Source organism: Ciona intestinalis, chromosome 9, assembly GCF_000224145.3.
Source record: "Ciona intestinalis chromosome 9, KH, whole genome shotgun sequence".
NCBI lineage: Eukaryota > Metazoa > Chordata > Ascidiacea > Phlebobranchia > Cionidae > Ciona > Ciona intestinalis.
Genome location: NC_020174.2, coordinates 6497380 through 6523320, shown reverse-complemented (window position 1 = coordinate 6523320; position 25941 = coordinate 6497380). Strand labels below are relative to the sequence as shown.

The 25941-nt window shown below is 36.9% G+C and overlaps 6 protein-coding genes and 1 long non-coding RNA gene across 9 annotated transcripts; 1 reads left to right on the top strand and 6 right to left on the bottom strand.

Annotated features, from left to right (window-relative positions):
* Window positions 1–1323: 1323 nt before the first annotated feature.
* Window positions 1324–3613, bottom strand: LOC100186001 (protein PLANT CADMIUM RESISTANCE 3-like). The gene is made up of 4 exons (XM_002129725.5): window positions 3452–3613; window positions 2529–2656; window positions 1984–2052; window positions 1324–1719 (listed from the first exon to the last, which is right to left on the bottom strand). The coding sequence occupies exons 1-4, from the start codon at window positions 3537–3539 to the stop codon at window positions 1675–1677; spliced, it is 330 nt and encodes a 109-aa protein (XP_002129761.1). The 5' UTR covers window positions 3540–3613; the 3' UTR covers window positions 1324–1674.
* Window positions 3614–7224: 3611 nt separating this feature from the next.
* LOC101242046 (beta-1,3-galactosyltransferase 5-like) lies at window positions 7225–9562 on the bottom strand. Its single transcript, XM_009861528.3, has 5 exons — window positions 9415–9562; window positions 9118–9230; window positions 8784–8917; window positions 8248–8473; window positions 7225–7979 (listed from the first exon to the last, which is right to left on the bottom strand). The coding sequence occupies exons 2-5, from the start codon at window positions 9216–9218 to the stop codon at window positions 7382–7384; spliced, it is 1059 nt and encodes a 352-aa protein (XP_009859830.2). The 5' UTR covers window positions 9219–9230; window positions 9415–9562; the 3' UTR covers window positions 7225–7381.
* Window positions 9563–10224: 662 nt separating this feature from the next.
* On the bottom strand, window positions 10225–13590 carry LOC100180498 (GDP-Man:Man(3)GlcNAc(2)-PP-Dol alpha-1,2-mannosyltransferase-like). Its single transcript, XM_002129460.5, has 8 exons — window positions 13343–13590; window positions 12835–13089; window positions 12388–12570; window positions 11727–11991; window positions 11449–11542; window positions 10914–11066; window positions 10752–10828; window positions 10225–10565 (listed from the first exon to the last, which is right to left on the bottom strand). The coding sequence occupies exons 1-8, from the start codon at window positions 13540–13542 to the stop codon at window positions 10353–10355; spliced, it is 1440 nt and encodes a 479-aa protein (XP_002129496.1). The 5' UTR covers window positions 13543–13590; the 3' UTR covers window positions 10225–10352.
* On the bottom strand, window positions 13588–14753 carry LOC100178125 (28S ribosomal protein S16, mitochondrial-like). 2 transcript variants are annotated; one of them, XM_002129507.5, is made up of 2 exons: window positions 14299–14753; window positions 13588–14041 (listed from the first exon to the last, which is right to left on the bottom strand). In XM_002129507.5, the coding sequence occupies exons 1-2, from the start codon at window positions 14554–14556 to the stop codon at window positions 13790–13792; spliced, it is 510 nt and encodes a 169-aa protein (XP_002129543.4). In that variant the 5' UTR covers window positions 14557–14753; the 3' UTR covers window positions 13588–13789. The 2 variants fall into 2 exon arrangements, with proteins under 2 accessions (XP_002129543.4, XP_026691826.1); XM_026836025.1 differs by having other exon boundaries at window positions 13590–14041; window positions 14290–14571.
* LOC113474013 (trans-L-3-hydroxyproline dehydratase-like) lies at window positions 14573–16119 on the bottom strand. The gene has a single exon (XM_026836024.1). The coding sequence runs from the start codon at window positions 15679–15681 to the stop codon at window positions 14668–14670; it is 1014 nt and encodes a 337-aa protein (XP_026691825.1). The 5' UTR covers window positions 15682–16119; the 3' UTR covers window positions 14573–14667.
* LOC100175059 (cation channel sperm-associated protein subunit beta) lies at window positions 15961–23711 on the bottom strand. 2 transcript variants are annotated; one of them, XM_002123367.5, is made up of 21 exons: window positions 23233–23711; window positions 23021–23173; window positions 22737–22923; window positions 22277–22435; window positions 21735–21940; window positions 21356–21467; window positions 21195–21238; window positions 20907–21029; window positions 20518–20693; window positions 20187–20331; window positions 19675–19802; window positions 19509–19600; window positions 19030–19175; window positions 18573–18782; window positions 18040–18164; window positions 17713–17815; window positions 17311–17488; window positions 16850–16998; window positions 16510–16584; window positions 16282–16431; window positions 15961–16125 (listed from the first exon to the last, which is right to left on the bottom strand). In XM_002123367.5, the coding sequence occupies exons 1-21, from the start codon at window positions 23398–23400 to the stop codon at window positions 16021–16023; spliced, it is 2934 nt and encodes a 977-aa protein (XP_002123403.3). In that variant the 5' UTR covers window positions 23401–23711; the 3' UTR covers window positions 15961–16020. The 2 variants fall into 2 exon arrangements, with proteins under 2 accessions (XP_002123403.3, XP_026691824.1); XM_026836023.1 differs by lacking the exon at window positions 23233–23711 and having other exon boundaries at window positions 22737–22919; window positions 23021–23107.
* LOC113474544 lies at window positions 22969–23272 on the top strand. Its single transcript, XR_003396214.1, has 2 exons — window positions 22969–23060; window positions 23159–23272. It is a non-coding gene; the product is annotated as an uncharacterized LOC113474544 (long non-coding RNA).
* Window positions 23712–25941: the final 2230 nt, after the last annotated feature.

Below are 25941 nucleotides of genomic sequence, written 5' to 3'. Positions count from 1 at the left end.
GCCTGCCTGTAACCCAGAGGTAATGGGTTCAAGCATGGCCTACTCAATTCATTTGTATTGAGTAGGCCATGGTTCAAGGCTCGTCGCTGCTACTATTGTTGGCGTATATGTCCTTGGGCAAGACACTTAACGACAATTGCTCCAACACAGTGGTCACTAATGGGTTGTCCAAATTATCAGCCATACATAAAAAAAATAAAAAATCCCCAAAAAATAATTACCCACAAAGTAACGTACATGGTAACTCGTAAGCTGGCACGAGGTGTTAAACCCGTGTTATAACGACTGTCGTTTTCCAGCCACGCGAGGATAAAGTAAGTTACATTCATTCATTCATATGCATGAAACGGTGGCAGCGTCGAGCCGATAAATCATAAATCGAGGTAACGAAAGTCATTACAGCACGGGTGTTTTGTTTCATACACCATGTGCTTGCTTCTTCGTTAGAGCAACTGCCGTTTTTTGCCAGAATACACAAACGCCCACAATGGTAGCAGCACTACTTCGTTAGAGCAACTGCCGTTTTTTGCCAGAATACACAAACGCCCACAATGGTAGCAGCACTGAGCGTCGAATCAAACACCTCTGGGCAACAGGTGTTCGTATGCAAAACATTGATGGGTTGTTACGTAAGAATTGCATTTATAACTTTCTCATAGTGTGGGTTAACGACTGTACCGTTTTGTTGCTAAATACATTCTCTTTGTTGTTTTAATTAATTAAAAGCAGTTGGAGTCAAGCCGGCAGGTAGCGCTATAGAGCAGTGTGGCATAATGTTGGGTAAGAAAACCCGCTTCTTCGCTTATGGACCGGATTACTCATAAAAATCACGATTCTTACGGTTTGAATTCTCAGTACGCACAATTGCCTTATATGCCTCACTGCAAGTCAGCGTTGTACCGCCCATTGTTGAATGAAATAAAGCAACAATAGACGTAAACACCCACGCGATCAATAGGCGGATGGCTTAAGTTTCGTGCGATTAATAAAACATACGCCTCGAGTAGGCTGTAGCTTTAGGCGTTTAACTCCCCACATCTAAAAATATTTTTTTTACAAAAGAAACTGCAAAACTTTAAATCTCATTGCACAGTCAGGGGCGTTTTAAACAAACGATGAAATATGATACAAATCCTATGATTGTTTAACGCAAGTTTTCTTTCCACACTTACATGTTTGATTTTCTAAACTACTTTCCACGTAAGTGTTGATACCAATGTAGTTGTTGTTCCAAAGTGACAACTAAACCAACGGTTTAAGGTTGCCAGTCATGGCCCTCAATCTCTTCAAAGCGTCTACGCTTCAATAAACGCACACGAAATGTTGTCGTTAATTGAATTATATTTAGTATTTACATACTTTTGTTATAATACGATTACATGCTACCATGTGAGAGGTTAGAGCTTGCCGTTGGTTCCAAACTTGCGGATGATTTTCCAGCAAAACAAACAATGCGAGCCATAGAGGCCGTTTTGGGATAAACCAATATAAAAGAGAGCGACGTTTCATGTCGCCGTTGCCATGCAATTATGGTGATACACCGAAACACAATAACCGTAACAGTGAAGCATCAATTGGATTATAGACTTTAAAAAAATGTTGGTGAATATGTCAAATTTAAAACAAGCTAAACACGATGAAAGTCTTGGTTATATAATGTGTCGGGTCGAAGCCTTATACTCGGGACATCGATTGACCCATGGGACTACCTTCAAGCTCCTGCCGAAACAAAGACATTCAATAAACCATGATGGTAAAGAAAATAAAACTTTTAACTGAAACGGTAGGTTGGTGTGCAATGTGGTATGACTTTATTTTGTTCATCGTCCCTTTGGTAGTTAACAAAGAATATGTAAAGAACTATATAAACGGTCCTGCGATAGGGCGTTGTTAATTGTTCAAACAGTACCAGTAAATATGTGACATCATATCCTAATGGTATCCCATCTTACCCCACTTACGAGCAACACAACATTGACTTACCCTTGCTACTTGTATGATGGAACACAAGGCACAAAACCAAGAGCAAAGACAATCATTCAGGAATGAACCCTGCAGTGAAAAAGTGACTTTTGTTAAAGAAGGGACAAGGATACATTGTTGACCCCAGGCACAAAACACAATATCACGGATAAAGTTACTTAATAAAGTTGACTCTGATGTACGGTGACTGTGCGTTCACAAAGTCAAACGATCTTGTATTACAACAATGTAATCGCCGGTAAAGTTTGTTCATAATTTAAATATAGGTTCAGGGCAATTCATTTAAATTTAAAATCGTCGTTTCGGTTTCTCTGAAATAAACGTTTGTTTTACTTAAATATTTCGTCCGCCATTTGGCAAGACTTTATCACGGTTTAACAAATGAAACATCTATTTACAAATAAACTTGTTAGCAGAAGTAACAGAATATTAAAGTCTGGGAAACCACCAACTAATGTCTTGCTGAATGGCGATTAAACGTTGGAATAAAACTAACGTTTTTATACAAGATGGGAAAACACTGTTTACACTACGATGATATTTACTTCAATGCCTTTCCGTTCCCTTGTCGCTTCACGGGTTCTTGCCATGAAATAAATACCACAAGGTCCCAGCATGGACGCGATGCCGCACATAATGCAACTTCCTTGGTCGACCTTCTCCGCATTTTGACCTGGAGTTCACACGTTAATGGAGTCTATATTGGTATTTATATTAGATGTGTTTCTAATGAATATATACAAATTTACATCAAACATGGATTTTCTGGTCACTTTCAATACGACAGTCCGTTTATACGGTTTCATCTTAAACACTTTGGTTACAAAAAAAGAAAAAAATTCAATGATGTTTATAAGAAAAGTAATATCCGTGTTTAAGCCACCACATATATAACTATAACTTATTGAATAATAAAGGTGCTTCATATACGTTTCAAGCAAATTTATTTCAAGGCTTGTATTATGACAACCGCTGGTTGAATGAATCGGTTTATTCGCAGAGCGATCCTTCCATTTCCGGGTTGGTTCTATTGTTCGGTCACGATTTTAACGCACGTCATAGGATTGTAACAGGCATACTGCAATCTTTGAAGCCGCGTTTCCTTAACACTTGTCGTGCAAATTACTGTGGCGTAAACTTACACATTTGGTTTTAACTCTTTTGTTTTATTAAACGACCGCTATCAGTTATTAAGTTGTAAAATACCCTTAATTTTATACGACATGTGTACGTAATGTTAACTCAGCGTTGGCTGTAATTACAAAGACTTAACTATCACTTACTTTAATAGCATAGCCGCACACAAATGGCAAGCACCACAATGCCCTTCCAACTATAACATATATTTAACCAAAGCTCGTAAAGTCGTTACTATAGAACCGGTAAACAACCCGCCATTTATATAAAAGCCAATGATGGAAACTTCAATAACAAGATAATAAATTATCATAGTTGCGTACATGCTTACCTGCTGTAACACAAGGTACGATGTAGGTGATGATACAGAGAGTGCAGTTGCCGAAACAATCAAACAATCCGTAAGTCCATTCGCCCATCCTGATACTTCTGTTTATTTATCGCAAATAAAAACTAAATCTGCTGAAAGAATGAAATTGCCTTATAAAACCGGGACCAACATAAGGTTTTAGTAGATTGCAACTCAACACAAACCGAATCTAACGGACTGTGGGCAAGTGATGGCTTGTTGTTCTTCCATGGTGGTTACCGTTAGCAACCCCCGGTAATCGGAGCCGCACACGACCTATCGTCTCCTCACAAAACCCTGACACTTCAGAAACTTTGTCACATTGAAAACAATCTGATTCACCATAACCATGACGATGTACTTTATTATGGTTACTACACAATCGTACGCGGCAGACTGAGACGTTTCTTTTTATAAACGTATCCTATGGAGACAAACCATTGAAAAGTTTTGTGTTTCAAGCAACCTTTTCCTTCAGTTACTGAATAACAAAGAAAAACGAAATTCGAGACGAAAACCGAAGCCATCTTACCGGCTCATTGATTCAAATCATTTCCTCACCGACGAGTCACCTAATATACTGTTGTTGCTGGGTGTATTATACCGGTTTCGTAAAACAGTTCTTCTGGTATTTATTTGCGTACCAAAGTGTTGACGTCTTATACAGGTCGTCTTCATCAGACTGAACGGCACTTAAGCACCGCTAAACCCATGGTGCTTGGTAAAGTTAATTACTTAGGTTTGGCGTGTTTGGGCGAGCGGGTTTATGGTACAGAACATTAAACTCCATTTGAGATTCAACACTTGTTTTAAATAATCGACCGGCATGCCAGAACTGTATTACATCTACTTTCTACACTATCGTACGATTTCCACGTTTTACCTAATCTTAACATCCAAACAGCGTAGCCATCATTCCTTTTCGCAAGAATTCCCCGAATGATCTCGCCTTTTCACAATCCGCCGCGCCCATTTACACGGATGAGTAATTATTCGGATCTCACGCGTTCTGCGTTACCTCAACCAACCCACAGTTAGCTATAACAGGATTCGAAACTGGAACACTTATTCTATTGCCAACTAATTTAATCATTATTGCTGGTGTATTGTCTCTCATTCGTTATAACCGGGCTTTTTGCAGCCACGTGACGGATATTATACTAGTTAGTTTGCAACCACAGTTTTATTTGACATTTTACTGTAATTTTCACTCCAGCGTGTTTTAACGACTGTCGTTTTGTTGCTAATTTCCTCTATTTGTTGTTTTAATTAATTTGATTATTGCTATCGTATTCAAATAAATTAATAAATTGAATTAATGTTATGTTTTCACTTAACGTTAAAACGAGGAGATGATAAAACATGACATGACGGCGAAAACTCAATTCAAGTAAAGTTTCCCCCGCGTACAACAACGATGTCGCAACAAAAACAACACGACACATTAAAGACACCAATGTTACCACAGTAGTTACGGCAACAATATTTATAATCCCAAACAAAAAACACACAATAACCTGGGAGGAAGTTTTCAGCTTGAAAAGTTTGTAACCTATTTAATACAATCGGTACCGGGACACCTTTAGCTCATAATATCCAAATATCCTGATCATGTTTCAAACAATTAACAACGGTCTATGGGAGTCGTAAGGATACGGTTTTATAATTCTTCAATGTTTTTTGTTTACTATAGGTGTCCCATCTTACCCCACCCTACCATATACAGCAACCTATATTTTCTGCCGTAATTTTCCAGTAATAATACTAGCTTTGAAAATATTACGTCACACGCCTTAGGCCATGGTACAGTATTGTTTCAATCTTTATTGAAACTAATGCGTTTCTTAATAGGCCAACTCCGCATTCCCTTTATAACCGTATACATTTACTTTCCGAAAACAATAGCGAAAATCTTATTAATTAAAACAGCGATTAGAAGGGAATTAGCAGTGAAACTACAATCGTTAAAACAAGCTATGGATGCAAACTACTTGAATAAAAGCGTGGCTGCTAAACCCAACACACCGAGTTATAAAATCTAAACTACCGAACTCGCAACCTAACAAACAATAAATGCAACAAAAAACACTGGTTGCCAAACACAGCTTCAACAACAGTGGCACGCCCATACAGTTAACTTCGTTCGCATAACTATGGCCCACATGCTGTAAGTGGGCTATAAATAACTTTGCGCTGCGAATCGTGTCTCAACTGCTCGAACCGGCTTTTATCTCAACAACTCCTCGATTTGTTTGAAACAAACCAGAAATTACAGAAAGCCGCTTTACGTTTAGGTCAATACTTTTTACGCAAACTTTTCTTCCCATTAAAAGTTTAACTGGGAAATAATTAAACATAAATGGATCACTGCTTGTCTGCTAAGGTGTAGCCAACTATGCTTCTCTTAACTAAATTTAAATATGTTTTAACGCGTTTCGTTTTGTCGCTCTCTATTCGTCTTTTCGTTTCAAATATTCTTATACCTTCGCTACGACAAATAATAATCTTCTTATTATTAATTATTGTTTTAATCGCTCCCGACAACAAGCCCACAGAGTAACATCCTGTTGCTGCAATGATACAACGTCACAATAACGAACTGAGTTACCGCGCCCATTATACGCATGAGTGATTCTACACCACGTGTTTCTCGGTATTTGACAATTCCTGTTCTACATTCTAATTGGTTATTCGAACTGCTAATAAAAGCGAAATAAGATACAGCAATTTGAATATTCTATACCAATAATTATAATTATAAACGGGCTCGTAATTCTCGCTAATACAACTATATCAATGGATGTAACTTGTTCATCCTCGCATGGTGCGGCAACGACAATCGTTATAACACGGGTGTTCTGTTTCATACACCTCGCGTCCGCTTACAACTTACCACGTATGTAACTTTGTGGGTGATTGTTTTCTGTATGACCGACAACTTGGGCAACCCAATCTAGTTCTGGTTCCAGCGGCTTCTCCATAACACAACCTAATATATGAACCAACACACAGGAACCAACACACACCAACACGCAGGAACCAACATACAGGAACCAACACACAGGAACCAACACACACCAACACACAGGAACCAACACACAGGAACCAACACACAGGAACCAACACGCAGGAACCAACACACAGGAACCAACACGCAGGAACCAACACACAGGAACCAACACACAGGAACCAACACACAGGAACCAACACACAGGAACCAACACGCAGGAACCAACACACAGGAACCAACACGCAGGAACCAACACACAGGAACCAACACGCAGGAACCAACACACAGGAACCAACACGCAGGAACCAACATGCAGGAACCAACACACACCAACACACAGGAACCTACACACAGGAACCAACACACAGGAACCAACACACAGGAACCAACACACAGGAACCAACACACAGGAACCAACACGCAGGAACCAACACACAGGAACCAACACACAGGAACCAACACACAGGAACCAACACACAGGAACCAACACACAGGAACCAACACGCAGGAACCAACACACAGGAACCAACACGCAGGAACCAACACGCATCCCAGCAACAACAAGCTTCAACGTACGTAAATGTTGAAATAATGCTTATACAAATCTCAAACCGTTTCCCTCACGACCGCGTTTGTTGTGTATTACGTCATACTTGATTCGATGAAACTCATCGACACTTGTGCAAAAACAACTGACAGTGTAAGCTGACTGTATATACGACCTGCTATAATACACACACGTATATATGGTGGGCCATGCGTTTAATACATGTGACAAACATGTTATAACGCGCTGAATCAGCTTGAAATAAATGTGTTTAAACTAATAAGTTCTATTGTTATTGTGTTAAAAAATAATACTAAAACGAGGTAATTGTAAAGTGCACTTTACTATTACTAAATCAAGGGCTTTTTGTTTCGACTGCTTTTCTACAATAAGGTTGCGTCACTCGTAACATATTTTGTTCGAATTTTTCACGAAAGTTAATTCTGTTCATTTCGTTGCTCTCGAACGCCGCATAGTGTTCGGATATTTGACTCCCCATCGAAGCAACCAAATAGTTATTCGGCATCCCGATTACATTTCGTAATATCCCAGTTATCCAAACGTCATCAAAATGAAAGAGATTTGTTTCCATCGAAGCTTTGTACAACTCCAGCATCGTGGCTATAGACATCGTATAAAACCCGCCATGGCAAAAATGTGGGTACACCCCCCATTTAAACACATCTTCTGATACGTACCATTTGGCGCCTGGTGTTCTCTGAGGTTTACTTTTCTCCGCCAGTTTAAACCCGCATACTATCGGGAACAATTTCATCCTAAGATATCCTGAATGTTGATAATAATTAAAGATATTTTTCCTTAGTTCGTCCACGTCAATCAACATATCATCATCAGCCGACGCATACAAGTGACCCCCAAGTAAAGGCTTTGTATTAAAATGTAAGTTTGTAGCGGCCCACGCCATCCCTGCTAACGTCTTCTCCGCTATGTTTCTGTAATAAACCGCTGCGGTCATATAACGTATTACATTATATAGTAGGGTGGGGGAAGATGGGACACCTTTTTATCCGATCTTTTCGTACCAGTTGGTAGAAAGCAATGATTATGAACCTGTATTCTCACGAATCACATATATCGTGGTTAAAATATGATTATGAAATATGGGATATTATGTGCTAGCATGCATGAGAACGTAAGACCAGAGTTTGCATATGACACCTATAGTATACCACGTATACACTTTAAACGTTACCCACCCACCCGTATTTATCGTCGCCACTATATTGCAAAATATCTTTATGTTTTTCGCTTTCGTCTTCTAACGAAGTAAAGTTGGCTTCACTTCCATACGAACCAACCACGAACACGGTGTAAAAATCGACGTGCCCAATATGTGACACGGATCCCCAGGTTTGACGTATGGTGTCTCGGTTAAGGGTATTCCCCATCGCCGACTTAACGAAGGTGACGTGCACGAAGTAGGATTCTGTGCGCAATAAATAAAGTTACATCTAAGCTATTATACGACACCTTAGAAACTTTTACTTAAGTAGGTTTTACCCGAAACGACTGTTGTTTTGTTGCTGTAATTTTGCAAACCAAGCAAAGTTTACGAAACTACAGCGCTATGGCTGTTATACACAAATCATGCTTGGGCATCGACGTCACTACGGCGGAGACAAAAATCATCGAAGTAATTAGCGTGGGAGGAATTGAGAAAAAAGAGGAGTAGGAGTGGGAGCACGCGGCACTTCTGTGTGAGATTGAAACACATACATACTAATATTGTTCATTACCTCTACCGGGTAAACACTTGGTATTACTTTTGTTCCGGAGTTGTATGTCTGGCTCCATTAAAAAGATGGGCGGTTTAATATTTTGTTCTTCGTTGCTCCTCGTATTTACAACGTTGGTGTGACATTTGATCATCCTGGTAAAGATACAACAAACGGTAACAATTAACATACGAAGGTACATAGAGTGGGGGGAGACGGGACCCTTATATATATTGCTCAATATTTCCAAAGTGAAAATATAATCCGCTTGCCGGTACTATATGTTTAATGGCCTATCTTTATCGACGCATGGCGGGACAACGACGGTCGTTATAACACGGATGTTCAAACTTACCTTTCAAAAAATTGAAATTGGACGATTTGTAAAAAGATTGAAACCATAAATAATGACATAAAGAGGAAGATCAATCTTCGTATGTTGGCATTAGTGTTCATTGCTTTGGTAAACTGTAGATACAAATATACCGTTTGGCTAATATAGAATACCATGGCGCGTCTCGGTGTACGACCTCGCCCATATAGAACAGTTTAGCGCAATTTTAAATGTTTAATTATCTACATATTTATATGATGTATGCAGATAACTAATATAAGGTGTCAGTCAATACATGGTTTGCTTTATATTAGTTACCTTTACAACAAGAATCGACAGCTTATGTTGCCTGGACTGTTACAGCTTTGCAAAGAGTTATCGGCCAAACTTATAAACCTTTGTAAACCCCTTTGAAAACTACTTGTTCTGCTGTCACTCGAACCACAACAATTCTAATTCACATAAAGAATTTGAAACGAACTTCAACTTAATTTGAAGCTAAACGTTTGTAATTAAGATGGCGCTGTGATGAGATAGTAGCTTCGGGCAAGTATAGACTTGGTGAACAAGTTCAATCATAATTAAAACATATTAGAAAATTAGACCAACAGGTTATAGCAGCGAATGGGATATGGAAGTTGTTTATTTTCACATGGTGAGGCAACGACAGCCGTTATAACACGAGTGTTTGTTTCATACACCTCGTGCCCGCTTACGCGTTACCATGTATGTTACTTTGTGGGTGAATATTTTCTATATAGCTGTCAATTTCGAAAACCATTAGTGACCACTGGGTTGAAGCAATTGCAGGAACTAAAACTACGATTTTTTTAGCTTTTCCTTACATAATTGTTTAAATGCTGTCCACAATGAAGCTTCGGTTTGGTCCGTATGTCACCCGGCATCCCTCGTCCACACGTTGGGTAATTAAACGCTTGTTCGCCTTCCTGTGCGGTTTCTCCGACACAACTTGTAAAAAACTTCAAATAAAACCGTGGTTCCTAAACCTACAATACAGTGTAATATTCATCCGTAATCGTCAGATCCATCGAAATGTCATCATGTCTTGAATTTTCTTCCTCCAACAAGTTGTGTCACACTAAAGGCCAGCAGAGTGAAAACACGTTATAACTTTATATACACGTAGTTGATACATGGCGATTTAAGATTCAAAACTGTATTTAATTCCATAAATAAACGTCATATGTATTAAAATATAATTTCACCCACATAATACGCGCAATGCACTAATATACTTATTCTGTTTTGGGCCGTGATACCAAAACAGGGGAAATTGCAGCCAAAAAATGTTGTTTAAATTCTTGCTCGCTGAAACGTTTGCAAGCTGCTCGAGCGGAACCCAATATCTCCGTTCGTTTTTCAACAGTTAAAGAATAAATATCGCGCAGAGCTTCGGAGTATGTGGTCACGTCATGTGCCAGAAAACCAGTTTGACAACCTTGGATTTCCTGTCAGGAAAGAATGGAACTTCAAATTAACTTTTGTGTGTAAACGTGAGTCGTTATAACAAGGGTGTTTTGTTTCATACACCTCGTGCCTGTTTATAAGTTACCACATTTAAAAAAATAAATTAAAAAAGGCAACACCAAGCGGAATAAACAGGATTGTAATTATTATAAAATTGAAGCTCTTACTTTCACTATGTCCATCTTTGGCCCACCAGAATTATTTGCGAGTGCGATTACTCCGGCTGCTTGGAACTCTACAACACCTGTGTATGTAAAACCACATCAACGAGTGCCGTACTGACACATTGCTATTTTAAAACAATAAATCTGAAATTTTCAAAGATCTACCGATTCCAAAATGTTCATTTGACATTGTATGTATCCCAACATGAGCTACCGACAAAAGATCTTTCAATTCACCGAATGATATATTGGTTCTTATTTCCACTTTTTCTTGAAGATTTAGTTTCGAAATGAGTGATTTCAGTTCCGCTACACGGCCTAAGATTGAAGTAATTTAAAACAAATATTTATAGTGGAATCAATGAAGTTGAGTTGGGTGGTAACCAAAACAACAAGACACTTTACTGACATTACTTAGTAAATACAAGCATTGCCAACTAATCTAAACTAATCATAGTTACTTAGCAGTTGGCACATTAGCAGTGTAGGGTCTATACATTTTTTAGATTTAATATTGCATATTACAAGTTGTGTGAATTATTTTAAAAGAGGCGACTAGCTTCACCAATATAATTATAACTATATTTTGAGGACTTTAAGAAGTACTAACACATGATGTGACATAAACCGATCTACATGATTAGAAAACTTTCTCGGTCGGTAAACATGAAGTAAACATAAGATGTTGGGAACAAATTACTTTCATCTCCTTCGTTCCTGCATCCTCCAACCATGAGAAGAAGATGTTTCGAAGGGTCTTCACAAATGGAGAGAAATTTATGGAAAGATTCAACCTGGTCAACATTTAACAGAATAATGAAAAGGATGATTTGCACAAAATAAAGAGGTTTCAATATAAAATGAATTATAGAACTGAATTTATTGAATCTAAGATCAAATATAAAAAGTTTTCTCAAGAATTTAATAAATTTTATAAAAGCATTCTCAAACACGCCCATATTTATAAAAACAATAAACCTGCAAAGAATGATTTTTTTCAGGTCTGAACTGAGCAATTGACAAAACGATGAGTTTTCCTTCATATTTTTCCCCTAATATGTCTTGCGTTGGTTTCCTCGTGAGTGGAATCTCCAGGAAACCACTTATATCGCATGGTGGGAAAACTATGGATGTGATTTGTTGACATTTCCATATCTGGTTAATATGATTAAGAGTCCATGAGGAATTGGTCAACACCGCTTCACTGCACCTTCCAGCCACGCCATACATGAACGCAAACGCCCTGCAATGTAAAATAGTGAACAGTGAGTGGATGTTGAATTTTGATTATTTCAGAATGCCATGTGGCAGTTTTCTGGTCGGGAAACAAACTTGTCAACATTGTATTAACTTTGTATTTGTACAAATGTATCTGTAGTTGCTTTTATACAATTGATCTCAACTCCCAGGAACAAATATTTACTTTGTAGGTTGATGACAAGAGTAACTATATGAAGTGATCATGAACAAACAACCATATTCACTGCAGGATTAAATAAATCAGGTGAAGAAAATTTGGACCATTTGCAAAACGAGAAGTTCTGTCGCACAAGTCTCCGAAAAAAATGCTTGAAACCCATTTGTTTCAAGTTTAACCGACCAAGTTTATTCAAAACAACAATATGTATTTCAACAACACCTGTAATAGATTAGTTTGCACTTTGTGAGGAGCTTGCTGCGTGCAATAAGTTTCCTGTTGTTGAAGGAATCATTCTGGCATTCCACAACATTCAACATATCAGTGCTGATGGTTGGGTAATGCACGTAACACCCAGTCCTGCATCCACCAATGTATTTAAACAATGGCAATGTAAAGGCATATCTGAAACATAAATTAAAACAATGTGTTGGATAATATGTATAAACTACATAAATATTGTGTTTGTGGATTCCGATTATCATACTTACTGTTAAATACCAATAAGTAACAAAGCACCAAATCTATTAAAGAAGAACTATCTTTTTAATATTGATAAGTTTCGTTACTAAAGTTAGGTTTTTGCTTCTAATAAATGATAAATAAAAATTGATTAAAAACCAATACTGCATTGAGTCAACCGTTTGTTGATTTCTAATTTTAATTCACCCCATCGTGTCCAAGAAAACATCGGGTGGACACGCAAGCAATGCTTCAACACCCAACCAAACAGATCCCATGCTTTGGCCCAGCAAGGTGAGGATTGGATATCTCGTTGCTTCAACCCAGCGTCTTCTTCGTAGGAAAACAAAATCAACGGAATTCGATAATGTTATCCCGAAAGTGGAGCTGGCTTTGTTGAGGATTTGTGAGGCAGTGGATGTGATGTCACCGGTGTACACGACACACTTAACACCAGGGTGGCTGTGGAATGTTCAGGACATTTTAATGGTATTAAAGGGAAAAAGTTTGGTTGTATTGGTTTATAATTAGATGGAGAAAGTACACACTTCTCAAGAACTTTGAAATATGTTGAAAACAAACGTAGATCCGGTGTCCAGAACCTATCGCTTGCGGGCTATATGAAGCTATTTTGATATAGCTGTAACGATTAAACCAGCCGAAAAGGAAACATAATGTAGATAGAATGCAAAAACCAAGTATAAATAAAAGTTACCTTTCTTGAATAGCACGAACAGCGCACCAGAGAACTCGTTCACCCCCACCCCCAGCATTGCAGTAAGGATGAAAAAATCCGATAACTTTTTGGCTTCCGCGTCGCCATTTTCGGTTCAAAACCAAAATCTTTAGGCACGCCAAGCAGGGTAGAATTATGCAGAAAGTAACAGCGATTCCGGTTGTTAAAACACAGATCATGTTGGGGTAACAAAACCTCTGGTTTAAACTTCAAATGTAATATTATCTAGAAAAGTGATAAGAGAGCATAATGTTTGTAACTTAGCAGCACATGTTAAATACAGAAAACCAAATTCTCTGATATGCGTCCACAACTGACTTGGCCAACACTTGATTTACAGCTGAAAACCATTGTTAATTTAAAACACCCACTGCCACAAGTTTGAACAGTACAATTTCAAAATTGATAAAAAATCAAAAAAAAAAATTAATCAGTTTCTTCTTCTTTTTCTTTCTCTTCCTTAAGTTTTTCTATCTCTCTCCTTCTTCTTAAACCTTCAGCAAATATATGCAGCGTGGGATCGAGGGGTAAGTAACCACTGAGTCCTAGGAGTCTCCGAACAGGTTTTCCAACATAAGCACCGAGTGCAAGATGATGTTTGATGCGCTCAAAGTTCAATGCACAGAATTTTTCATTCCATAAGTTGGGGAAAGGGTCGAAACTGCCGAGCTGCTCAATCTGGAAAGCAATAATTTTAAATTATTGGAACCTTAAACTAAAGCTTATATAAAGGCAGGACTGGATTTGCAAAACCCGAGCTAATGCAAGTAATAACAGTTTCAAAACATATATCTGTGTTTGTGTTTATTTAAAAACAAAATTTTAATTCCTCAATTGTCTTATTAAAACGCCTGCAGCTGCTTAAACAATCAAGCACTAAAGTACCGTCAACCAATTTATGTTAAATTTAAAAACACAACACGCACTGCACGAACCTCAGTGTCCCGACCATCCATCTTTCGACTTAGAACAATTCTATAAAAAGGTCGATTCGTGCATCCACTTAAAGCTAACCGGATTGTTCTCTCGGATCTCAGGATCTTCTCCCCATCAAACTTTTGCTCAATTTTTACATCGGGTTGATCTTGGAAAAGATACTCGGATCCCTTAGCAACGTACCGGAATCGGGAAACACGATACGGAGTTTGGAGCCCCGTCTTCCTCACAAAGTTAAGGACACTTAACCGAACCATCTTAACTTATTAAACCTGATTTTAAAGATGAAATATCAGGGCTTACAACCATAGAGTCATTGCATGACATTTACAGCAATATACAAAAATGTTTGAATAATCTAAATAAGTTTATTTAACAAGAAATCCAAGTTGTTGTGGGTCGTTTTCCTCAGCAGTGAAACAGCATGTGCCTGTGTAGTAAGCGTTCCCGCAAACCTCAACAACCACTTTGCCCATTTCACTGTCAACTACTTTAGTTACAACTCCAGTGAAAGATGATTTTGTTAAAAAGTTGGAAATAGTTTTCCTTTCACCAAGTTTGATCTGGTTTTTGGCGAACATTAAAGCCATGCGAGCAGTAACACCAGAACCACATGGTGATCTATCAATTTGTTCGTTCGCAAACTCAACTATATTTGCTGAAGGAACAGAATAGTTCACGTCATTCCCATCAGTGAGTATGACGCCATAGAAAAAAGCTAAATCCAGGTCTCCGGGATGATCAATTTTAATATTTTCCATACAGGTTTTTTTTATAGCTTTAGCAGCAACCTTAATATCTGTGATGGATGTTTTACCAAAAGCCAAGCCAACGGATGATATTGGGAGAATGATGTAGTAAGCTCCACCATACGATATATCCACTGTAACGTTGCCATACTCTGGAACATTTATGTCCAAACCAACTTTGTAGGCAAAAGCTGGAACGCTGAAAAATCGAACTGCGTCAGAAGTTCCATTAGAACAACTAACAAACACTTCTACAAGACCACATGGACATTGTATGTTCACTTTGGTTTCTGGTTCTTGGTAGTTCACCAACTTCTTATCAACGCAGTATCTGCCCAGGGCTATCATAGCATGCCCACACATAGTACTGTAGCCTTCGTTGTGCAAGAATAAGAAAGCACAATCTGCATCACGATGATCTGGTGTGACCGGTAAAGCTCCGTACATATCAGAATGACCACGAGGCTCAAACATAAGAAACTTTCTCAAGTGGTCTAAATTATCGCGCACGTAAGCTCGCTTTTTAAGTATTGTCTCACCCACAATTTCTGGATAACCAGATTCTATAATCCTTAACGGGCCACCCCCAGTATGCATTTCGACAGTTCGTATCGTCGTATTAATTTTCGGCATTTTAGATTACGACTTAATATTTCGCAACTTTACAATAATACTAACAATACACGGTGCAAAACGTTTAACAAAAAATGAAATATAAACACAGCGTCAAAATTTCCAGCAATACAAATCCACGCATATATAAAATACCCACCGCCGATACTATAACGTGGCGCCATAATAATAGTATGGACCCCGCCAGAATAATAAGCGGTTTGTGGTTGACCTGAAACTATCAAATACCAACAGACACAGTGTATTAAGTCCGAAACAGACTGAAAAACTCAAAAAGCATATTTTTAACGGGTGTTTTGTTGGAATAATTAGCAATAGTTCTGATAAGAAAACAGATATCTAAGCTTGGAAGCTGGATCTTAATTTGCTCCTCAGTGCTTTCATGTCTTCCTCAGTAACAATAGACATCCGTGGTCTTCTGTGGTGGTTATTCACACTTTGTACCTGTTATATGTTTATCTATTATATGAAGTAACCGCCTGTAAAGCCTAATTGGATATAAATGCTTTATCACGATTGTCGAAGGTAAAGTAAATTACATTCATGATCCCACAGTCTAAACACTGAAATAAATTACCAACATACTGATAAGATACTTACATTACTTTCCACATTTTTATCTTCTTTGTTGTATTTTTTAAATATCAGCCTCATGTAGATTGCCACCATTACTGCTCCCATTGAGAATGAAACAGTGAGACGAATAATGGTCCCAGTTGGGAACGGTAATGGAGGGTTGATGACATAAGCCTGGTAATGAGATACAAATATTAAACACAATGCGATGGAATTATGGATTGGAAAGTTTTTTGACTTAAGTGAACCGACCTGAAACTCATCTTGAAGCGAACAGAATGAATATCCGGTTGCCAATGTCACACGGAAGTGAAAAAGGCCCATGCCCTGAAAATTCAATTTTTTTATAAAAAAGGAAATTTTTTTGGACTAAAACTAAAAAAACAAACTGGTTTGATAACAAAAGTAAAAATGATTTGTTCGGGTTATTTTATTTGTAGAAGAAGCAACCGTAATATATTAAATTCAACTTAATTATAACTGAATATCTTGGATCTTAAAACGTATAAAACCTGTTTTAGGTAAAATGTTTAAAACTATACCTTTGTTTCTCAACAACAAATTAAACTTCCGTCTTACTAATGATACTTACCAAGAATTTAATAGAAAGTTGACTTGCATTGAAAACTCTCTTTGTTTTACCAGAGGTGAGAAAGTTGAGCAACTTGGCAGATTCGCTGTCGGGCGGGGTGTGCTCGTCAACCCTTGACCGACATAAAACTTGGTTTGGTTTGGTGGAACCTATCAAAGGAAATTGGTGCATTATCCATATAAAGAAGTCACAGAACTGCTGTGAGCTTGATACACTATGGAAGGACACAGTTATGGAACTAAGCCTGGTCGCTTTGTCCAACACAGTGGACACTAATGGGTTGTTTAAATTTTCAGCCGTACATAACATGAATCACCCACAAAGTTACATACGTGGTAACACGTAAGCAGGCACGAGGTGTATGAAACAGAACACCCATGTTATAACAACTGTTGTTGCCCCGTCATGCGAGGATAAATAAGTTATTCATGAGGATTAAGCAAGCATTTGGTGTAACTTACAGAATGTATCTGCATTATCACTTGCAAAATACACAGTGTCGTCTCTCCCATTCACTTCCTCAATATAAATAAGGTATTTGGAAATATCTTCAGAATCCTCATTATGGGTATAATGCATTTTGTTGTGCAGCATGGAGAAGTTAAGTTTGTATGTATAGTCGTATAAAACTTTGTAAACCTGTTTAACAAAACAGATATGTAACTTAAAAAACGTTTAAATATTGTAAAAAAATGAAAAGATAAAACGCAACAGTAAATATCTGTAAAATGCTAAAAGACAACTAAGTTTTGTTTTAAGTAGACAATAAAACTGGCTTAAAACAAGGGCAGCAATACAGCATTTAAAAAGTAATTAGAAAAAAATACTTTTGTAATATTGAGTTAATAATTCTAGGAAATTACTTTTTCTCTGCAATCAGAATATTTCTCAAGTGAAGAAAACTTATGAGCTGAGGTACAACTACATGATGTTCGGTTCAATTTATTATCGCAGAATCCTTTTAATCTGTGGAAATATTTCCATTTCAAATTCTTATTAAACCTAATGTTTTATTCATTTTTCATTTGTTGAAAATTAAACTGCTAATTTAAAAAAACAAGTAATCCACATTGTAAAGTTAAAAGGAAATGGTGGTGGACATTGGTTTAATTGTACTTGCCTCATTGCTAGAGGATACTTGGTTCAAAGTTCGGTGTTGGTATAATACGAACAAACTATATTTAAGTTACCTTCGTTTAGCTGAGTAACTGTATGTCATAAACCTTTCATCAGAAATGGTCTGTGGGTGAACATTGTAGACGTTCCCCGATATCGGAATAGCTACAGCCATCGATGAAGGGGGTCGGTAGTTACGCTGTTGGGGGTATTTGTGGGAAACAAATTAATAGAATTAAACAACTTCTGTATATGAGTAATTTAAAAAGTGTTCGGGGCAATGAAGTTGCACACTTGATTTGGTAAAATGCTAGTCATAATCATAACCAACGAATGAATGTAACCTATGTATTCTTGTGTGCTCGGAAAACGACAGTCGTTATAACCTGGGTGTTTTCGGCGCGCTAACCAACTGTGCTACGCACCAGAACAAACACTTGTGTCAAAGTGAGGATAATGGCATCGGCTACTCCTACCTTCATCATAGGGGTACAATGCAGAAACCAGATACTTGATCACCAACTTTTAAAATTGATGTTAAACAACTTAAAAAAATATATATTTAAAAAAAGCTTTTAAAATACACTTATAATTCCACGCCACTTACTGGAAGTTCTTGCAGTAGTTCATATGTGCTGACATTAGAAGACACATAATCTTGAACAGGAACAGTTTCTTTGGCAGTTATAAGCAGGGATGAATATTCAAAGTGAAGTTGCTTTGAGATTGGGCAATCTGCTACAATCAACAGGGTGTATGAGGTAACCGAGCATGGGCTACGAACACTTTTAAGGTTGAACGAGATAGAACTCACTCCCTGGAAATAAAACAGGATTGGATGTTTCGACGGATAAGAAGAGTTACCACATTACACAATGAAATGACGTGCAAAGTGAGATAGGTTCACTGAAGTCCTATTTATGCCTGCCAGTTTGGACTCCAGGCAGAATAACTCATTTCTTTCAATAATGTTACTTATAGACAGCCTATATGTATGATTTTCATACAAAACTAATAGAGCCCTATAAATGCAACAATCAATATAATGTAATACACACAACTACCTTTATATTATAACGAGCAGTCAACACCACTTGCACAAGATGGACAAACTTGGATGCGCGATACTCGTTCAACTCAAACTTGAAGATTTGTGGATTTCCCATCGTAATTGATACCATTGAGTTCCCGGTAGGAATTATACTGTTGTCTAATAAACATTGTTGTTAGCTTGTATTAATTACAGTGGATTTTGTTCTGTTTGGTTGACTTGCTGGGTTTAATTAATGTCCGCATATATTGTATGAATAAATTACTAAATGTTACTTATTTGAGTTTCATGCCTGTTCTAGCTATAAGAGTGAGACAAAATAAAAACACTCATTAATTTTGGTGTGGCAGAGCAAAGTTGGACATTTATAAGGGTTTTAACTTTTTTGTATTGCTGACAATTTTGATAACCCATCAGTTCTAGGTTATAGTAACGAACATGAGGTGTCTCACACCCTCACAATGGTAGCAATATAATATAAACAATCTTTACCATTTTTCATGGTGGCGGACACAGAGAAACTAAAGGATGTTGAAAGATCCAAATAATATAAACTTTCTTGTAAGTTCGAACTTATAGAATATCTGAAAGTAAAGAGGCAATTATCAGTGAATGTTAATTACAATTTCTTTTATTGTGGCTCAATATATGAACTTGCCTGCAAACCTCTGACTTGATAAACACATCAACTAGCCTTGCATGCAGCGGGTTTGCTCCTGACTCACTGTTTAGTAACACTGGATGGCCAGTACCATCAAATGTTATGTCCATGCCTTTTGATGGGTTCTGATAAACGCACGCGTGTTAAACTAACATCAACACATTACTACTGTATCATTCAACCACTTACTGTGTATGGACCTCACTGTATGATCTAAACAATAGGCATGCATAGCTTAGTTTGTTAAAAGAAAAAACTACTTTACAGTAAAACCTGCACAATGTTTTTTAACCTACATGTGAGTAATAACCAGGTCAGCACTTCGATTTTCCTTCTGTTTCATAATCACAGTAAGGTGTTTCTGGTATTTACCAACTTTATACATTAGGACACATATGCTAAAAAAACAAACTCAACAAATTGATTTGTAACCTGAGCTAGCAAACAGATCCCCCAACACAAGCCAGCACCTAATGTGATGTTAGGATTATTTAAACCATATAACGAACCTGGACAGTGAGCAGATGTTTTAAACCTAGGAAGCCCGCTTTTCCCCACCAAACTGCACCAGTGCTCGTTAAAACCAGGATTGAGTTTTCATCTCCGTGCCCAACTAACTTAATAACTTGTTCAGAACTCGACAATTCATGAATTCTGTAAAAGTTTAAAATTAAATATTTCAGCACACAACAAATTAAATAAAAAACTAATATTTTCCCATTTGTGTCTTGTAAAATAATGGGTCCCACTCACAATGGGTCCCCAAACATGTAGAAGTGCGGGTCCCACTCTTGCATGCAACACATTCATGAAGAATATACAAAGCTTATGTATTCGTACTTGCTGTACATGTTACCACCATCAGTGGAAAGCCACATTGTGTTCGATACAGCAGCATAAAGATAATGGTTTGGCATCATAAGCATGCAAGTCACGTGTCCGGTGGTCGGAAAACTAAATGAAGAAAATCTTTGTTTTCTCGAAGACAACATTCTGGATTGCGAAACTGAGGAGTTCTGTAAAGAAAGTTTTGACTAAGTTATTTATGGGCATTAATTGTTTGTATAGAATTAATTACAAAGTAAAATGTTTTGCAAAACTATTTTTACTCGATGTTATAGTTTTTTGGCTAAATTACAATTAACATTAATTATTAATTGCTAGTATTTTCTGTAAAAGTTTATAGATTAAGTGTTTTGACCAATTTATTTAATGTTGATTTTACATACGTTGTTGGGTTGGTGGATTGAGATGACACTTCTAGTCTGTTGGTCATACACAGCCATAACTTTTTCTAGGTTGGTTGAATAAATTTTCCAAACCTTGAACGTCTCACTGGAGGAAGCAATTACCTGAAAATTAATGGTTTGTTTGGTGAGGTGGGATACGTAATGTAGGATTAAAATCTAAAATTATTTTGTATTACAATTCATATTTTATCTTCGTATTATTAAACAAATAAGTTGCATAAGCGTGGGTAAAATTATTAATTCTTGAGCAATCAGTCATACACTTACATTCTTGCCATTTCCAGATTTGAAAGTAAACAGAACAACACCATCTGAAACCAAACGAAATAATATATTTTTGTTAACAACTATGTAACACAAACTACAACTATTTATAACAAAATCTTTGTAAAATGTACGAAATGATGAGGCTACATATGTTGACTTACCAAGTGGCGCTATAGACGTTAACCTGATGCAAACGGGAGTATAAGATAACTTCCCTTCAGCCCATACAGGGCTGTATGTATGAAGTGAATCACCAACACGGTGAAATTTAATCTGTTTGAAAACAAGATAGATGTTATGCGTAAAGAGTGTTTACAATTCATTTTTATATAAAAACCACACAATGACTTTCTTTATATTTTATAATGTGGTTAAAATAATAAGTTTATGCAGAAAAGAATTTGTTTATGTGCAAGAAACTATATGTTCATTTGTTCATAAACATGCAATGTTTAAACCATGGTGTGTAATGGATTAATCTTATTCATAAAGTAAAACACTGCAATGTTACCCATGATTCAGTTCACGGTTCAAACTTACATTGTTACAAGCTGATGAAGAGCATTCTTTACCCAATGAATTGGAGACCAGAATCCCATGTTCTGTCACGAGCATCACGTTATATGAAGTGATGATTGCATGGTAGACTTGTACGCTGCTACACGGGGAGACATCAGTTTCATCGCATGTTAACTTGTAGAACAATGTTGAGTTTGGAAGAAATGAATTCCAACTAACTGCTATATCTAGAGGAACAAATGTTTGTAAACAATCCTCTGCTTACCAACCAAGAAAAATAGTTTAAACCATATCTTGTCTTGGTGTTACTAAAGTATCTATCTACCAAACGTAACTTAATTATATCCCCATGTGGCCCAGGAACTACTTCACACTCCTCAACTTTGCACATACTCACCAAACATCTAACTTTTAGGGGGGGTTTGCTTTCTTATGGTTGACAAACTTGGAAAGGACATTTGGAAACAAATCATCAGAAAGTGTCTTGAACAACTTACATGCCCACAATAGTGGCAAATGCAGCACATAATATTTATAAATCACAAACTATAATATATACATACATGTAACTGTAGTGTTGGAAAGAAACATTAAAGAGCTTCCACTTTGGCAGGGAACATGAGTGGTGTGAATGTAACTGCTGGTGGATGATACAAGGTTTGTATATTCATTCGGTGGAATACCAGGAACCCATACACCCCATGTCTTCTTAAATAAGTGATCTGTGTTCAAAGATTCCTTAGTTAAAAGGTGAAGAAAGCAGTTTTGTTATGTATTGAACTATTGTGCCACAGACACCTTGTACCCGCTTACAAGTTACCACATATATATATATAACTTATTTATCCTCACATGGCGGGGTCCTTATAACAGGCTTACAGGTTACCATGTATGTTAGTTTGAGTGTGATTAATTTTTCTGTGTGATTGACAATTTAGACAGCCCATAAAAGACCATTGTTGTATTGTTTAACAATAAGTGCCTTGCTTAGATTGTCACAGCTGTTATATACATCATACCAACCTGTAGCTTGGTGCACGATGACCATTGTCACCACGGCGCAAGGGTTTACACGGGGATGACACATGCTAACACGCATGTACCATTTTAATGACGTATGTACGTACGTAGGCGTTTGCGTCACTGGGATTTCAAAATCCGTCACGTGATGAAAGAAATCCCGCTCGGCGATTGAGAATGTCCATTCTGTCTGAACAAAATGATCAGATCGAGTAGTCAACTTTCATCTGCGCTCGTCGTCAATGTGGTACGAGATTGGTACACGGAAAGAATAATGTTACTTTCACCTGGTTTCTACGTGATATAACGCTGTACTTTTTGCTCCAGGTGGAATTAAACGTTACATAAGTTAATTTGGAAGGGCGGGTCTTCTTTCCATGAAAAAGAGTTGCTTGTAAATTTAACATCGCGTTATTTTTATACAGCTCGCAACGGATAACCTGCAAAAGAACATCATTGACTTTCGGTGCTCAAAATCTACGTTATACAGCCATCTTACCGACGGTGAAGCTTGTTTCAATAAAACTAGACGGATCCTCCCTGGTTTACCGATTTGCTTGCAATGAAGTTCGATTTTAGGGTGACTCGGGATGACGTTGGTCGCATAGCTATTGTGTACGGTCAAAATACACATAAAAGCAGTAAAATAATACCATAAGGGATGCATTTTTGCAATAAATTGTGTATAAATGTAAACATTATAAAGTTACTTTTTTGCGGTGTCGTCATAACGATGATTGTTTGATCATAATGCGACACGGTTGATTGAACATAGCGTAACAGATAATCACTGGAGCGTTATATTTGTCGTAACCAACGATGATGCTACAGTGGCAATTCCAGGTGATTTGTGGCAAGTTTAGACAATTTATATACGTTATATATGTACCTTTAAACCAGCAAACGGTTATGAAGTACATATGTGTGTAAAATATGTGTATTTTGCGTTTTAAGCTTCAAAATTATTTAAAAATGGTCTGGTTATATTCTTGAAAATCAAAGAATTTGTCTGTTTGTATTTTTAGCTTACGTAACTATGTTTGTCACAACAGAAAATATCACTCACTACGTAATAATCAAACACCGGGTCTTCTTTCCGTGGAATATGAATATAATGTCGTATTTTGTAACTTAGTTTTCGCTATGATGTCGCAAAAGTAGGTAATCCAGCATGTTCAGTCTGTGTTATTATTATTTTATAATCCTGGCAACTGTTTCGCTTTGTGCTGTAAATTTGTTCTTTTTAAGTCTATTTTATAAGTGTATAATACCGTTGAGTGTTAATTTATTGTTATTGTTTTGGTTATGTTTTTCTTTGTTATTGTTAAGTGCACAATAACATGCAGGAAAGATTCTGATGTTGTATTAAAACTTTATGGGTATAAATCTGCACAAAACAAGTTTCTCACGCTCAAGTTTACACAGTTATTGATGTAAATTAAATTCATTTTTTTTGAATCGTTTTGATGTTTAATAATATTTGAACAGCGCTTACACAACAACTTTAATCGTTCTTTTCGACGTTGATATAATATCGTTCAAGGTCGTACTTTCATAGCCATGGAAACCTTTTTAAACGCGGTAACTTTCTTTTGACAGATACACGGTGGATTTATCTTATGTTTTGATTCCAACCACTAATCCTTTGAGATAATATTTTGTTGCTAAGAAGTAATTACATGGCTTACAATTCAATTTTATAATAGCCCATTAAAGATGTTTTGCGCAGTTTCATTACCCACGCATGGGTGTGCTGTTCAAGATACCTCTCACCTACATCAGTCGAATACTTTTCTATTTTCAATCTTTCCTATTGTTGTTATGTTTTTCTTGGAGGAACGACAGCTCTTTAAAATATCTGTGTTGGGCGTTCCAAATATTGACTGTTTGTATGGAGTATATTGTTGTCTATTTTATTTAATAAATCTTATTCGAGCAGTTTGTGTCCTAAGACTCCCAAAGATTCTTTATTGGAAATTTAAATTTAAATGATGTGTATTGATTTGGTGGTTTTCTACTTTCAATTTATTAAGCAATCATATACAAATATATTGCAACTGTTTAATGTTTTTAACATGAAATAGCCAATTAAACTTATTGTGGTAACAGCTAAATAAACAAACTACTCTACATTTCACAATGTCCTATAATATGTAGATACAGAGAAACCCATTTGTTTATTTTTCTGTCAAACTTATTTTGATTGATGAAGTCTTTTTAAATAATAATAGACTAATGACTTTGACATTGCTATGATGTGCGATATCTTGTAGCGAGCTTCATGCTTCACCACTCCTATTGTCAAGGTTGCCATTCATTGCGGTCGACCAAATTGTCATTCCTTTCTTACCATTGATATGGAATGTTTGCTCAGCAAATTGCCACGAACGTATTTGTTTGGATCAAATGTGAAAAGCATTGATATTGATTCATGGTGTGTTGTTACAGGGAGTATCCTACTTGGGAGATTTACACGGCTTCCGCTTTCTATACAGACCTTTAATTCATACGTTATATTTGAACAACAGTTGCTATGCTGGTTTGTTATAACATACAAATGGTTTTTAACTCTTACAAACCCCCAAGCCTTTATTACTGTCTGTATCAGACTTGTAATACCATGTCACAATAGACAAAGTTAGAATTTTACCAAAGTAATTGTAAGGTTAGAGTTTATTTTACCTAATTTTAGATTAGAGATGCATTTACCTAATGTTGAAGAACCCATCATATAAAATTGCAATTTTGACTTACAAAGTATTGAATAGTGAATTAAAAATAGCAACCGACCGCAAGCAGCTCTTTTTTAAAACCACCCTCCCATGTTATGGAATAGCTTGACCACAAGTGGCGAAACAAAACAACACAAAGATTGTTGAACTTTCATTGTCTTCTCATGGAATGCTTTTATCTCAGAAGAGTTGGTTTAATCGGTGTTTGGTTTCATGTCATCAAAATTCATCTTTAATTTCGATTCCTACACAAAGGGAGGAGTTGATTAACTGAGTTGCGACCTTTACAATTGTTAGATTCATTATGATGTATGACCTGCCTGTTTACTACAGAACTTTCCATCTTTTGTCTCCGGTTGTTTAGTGCCCATAATTGAGCAATTGTTATACAGGTTATGATAATATGCACTTTATTATGTGAAGTAGGTATGCATGCTTGTCATATTACAAATATTTTAACTTTATTTCAGTTTTTA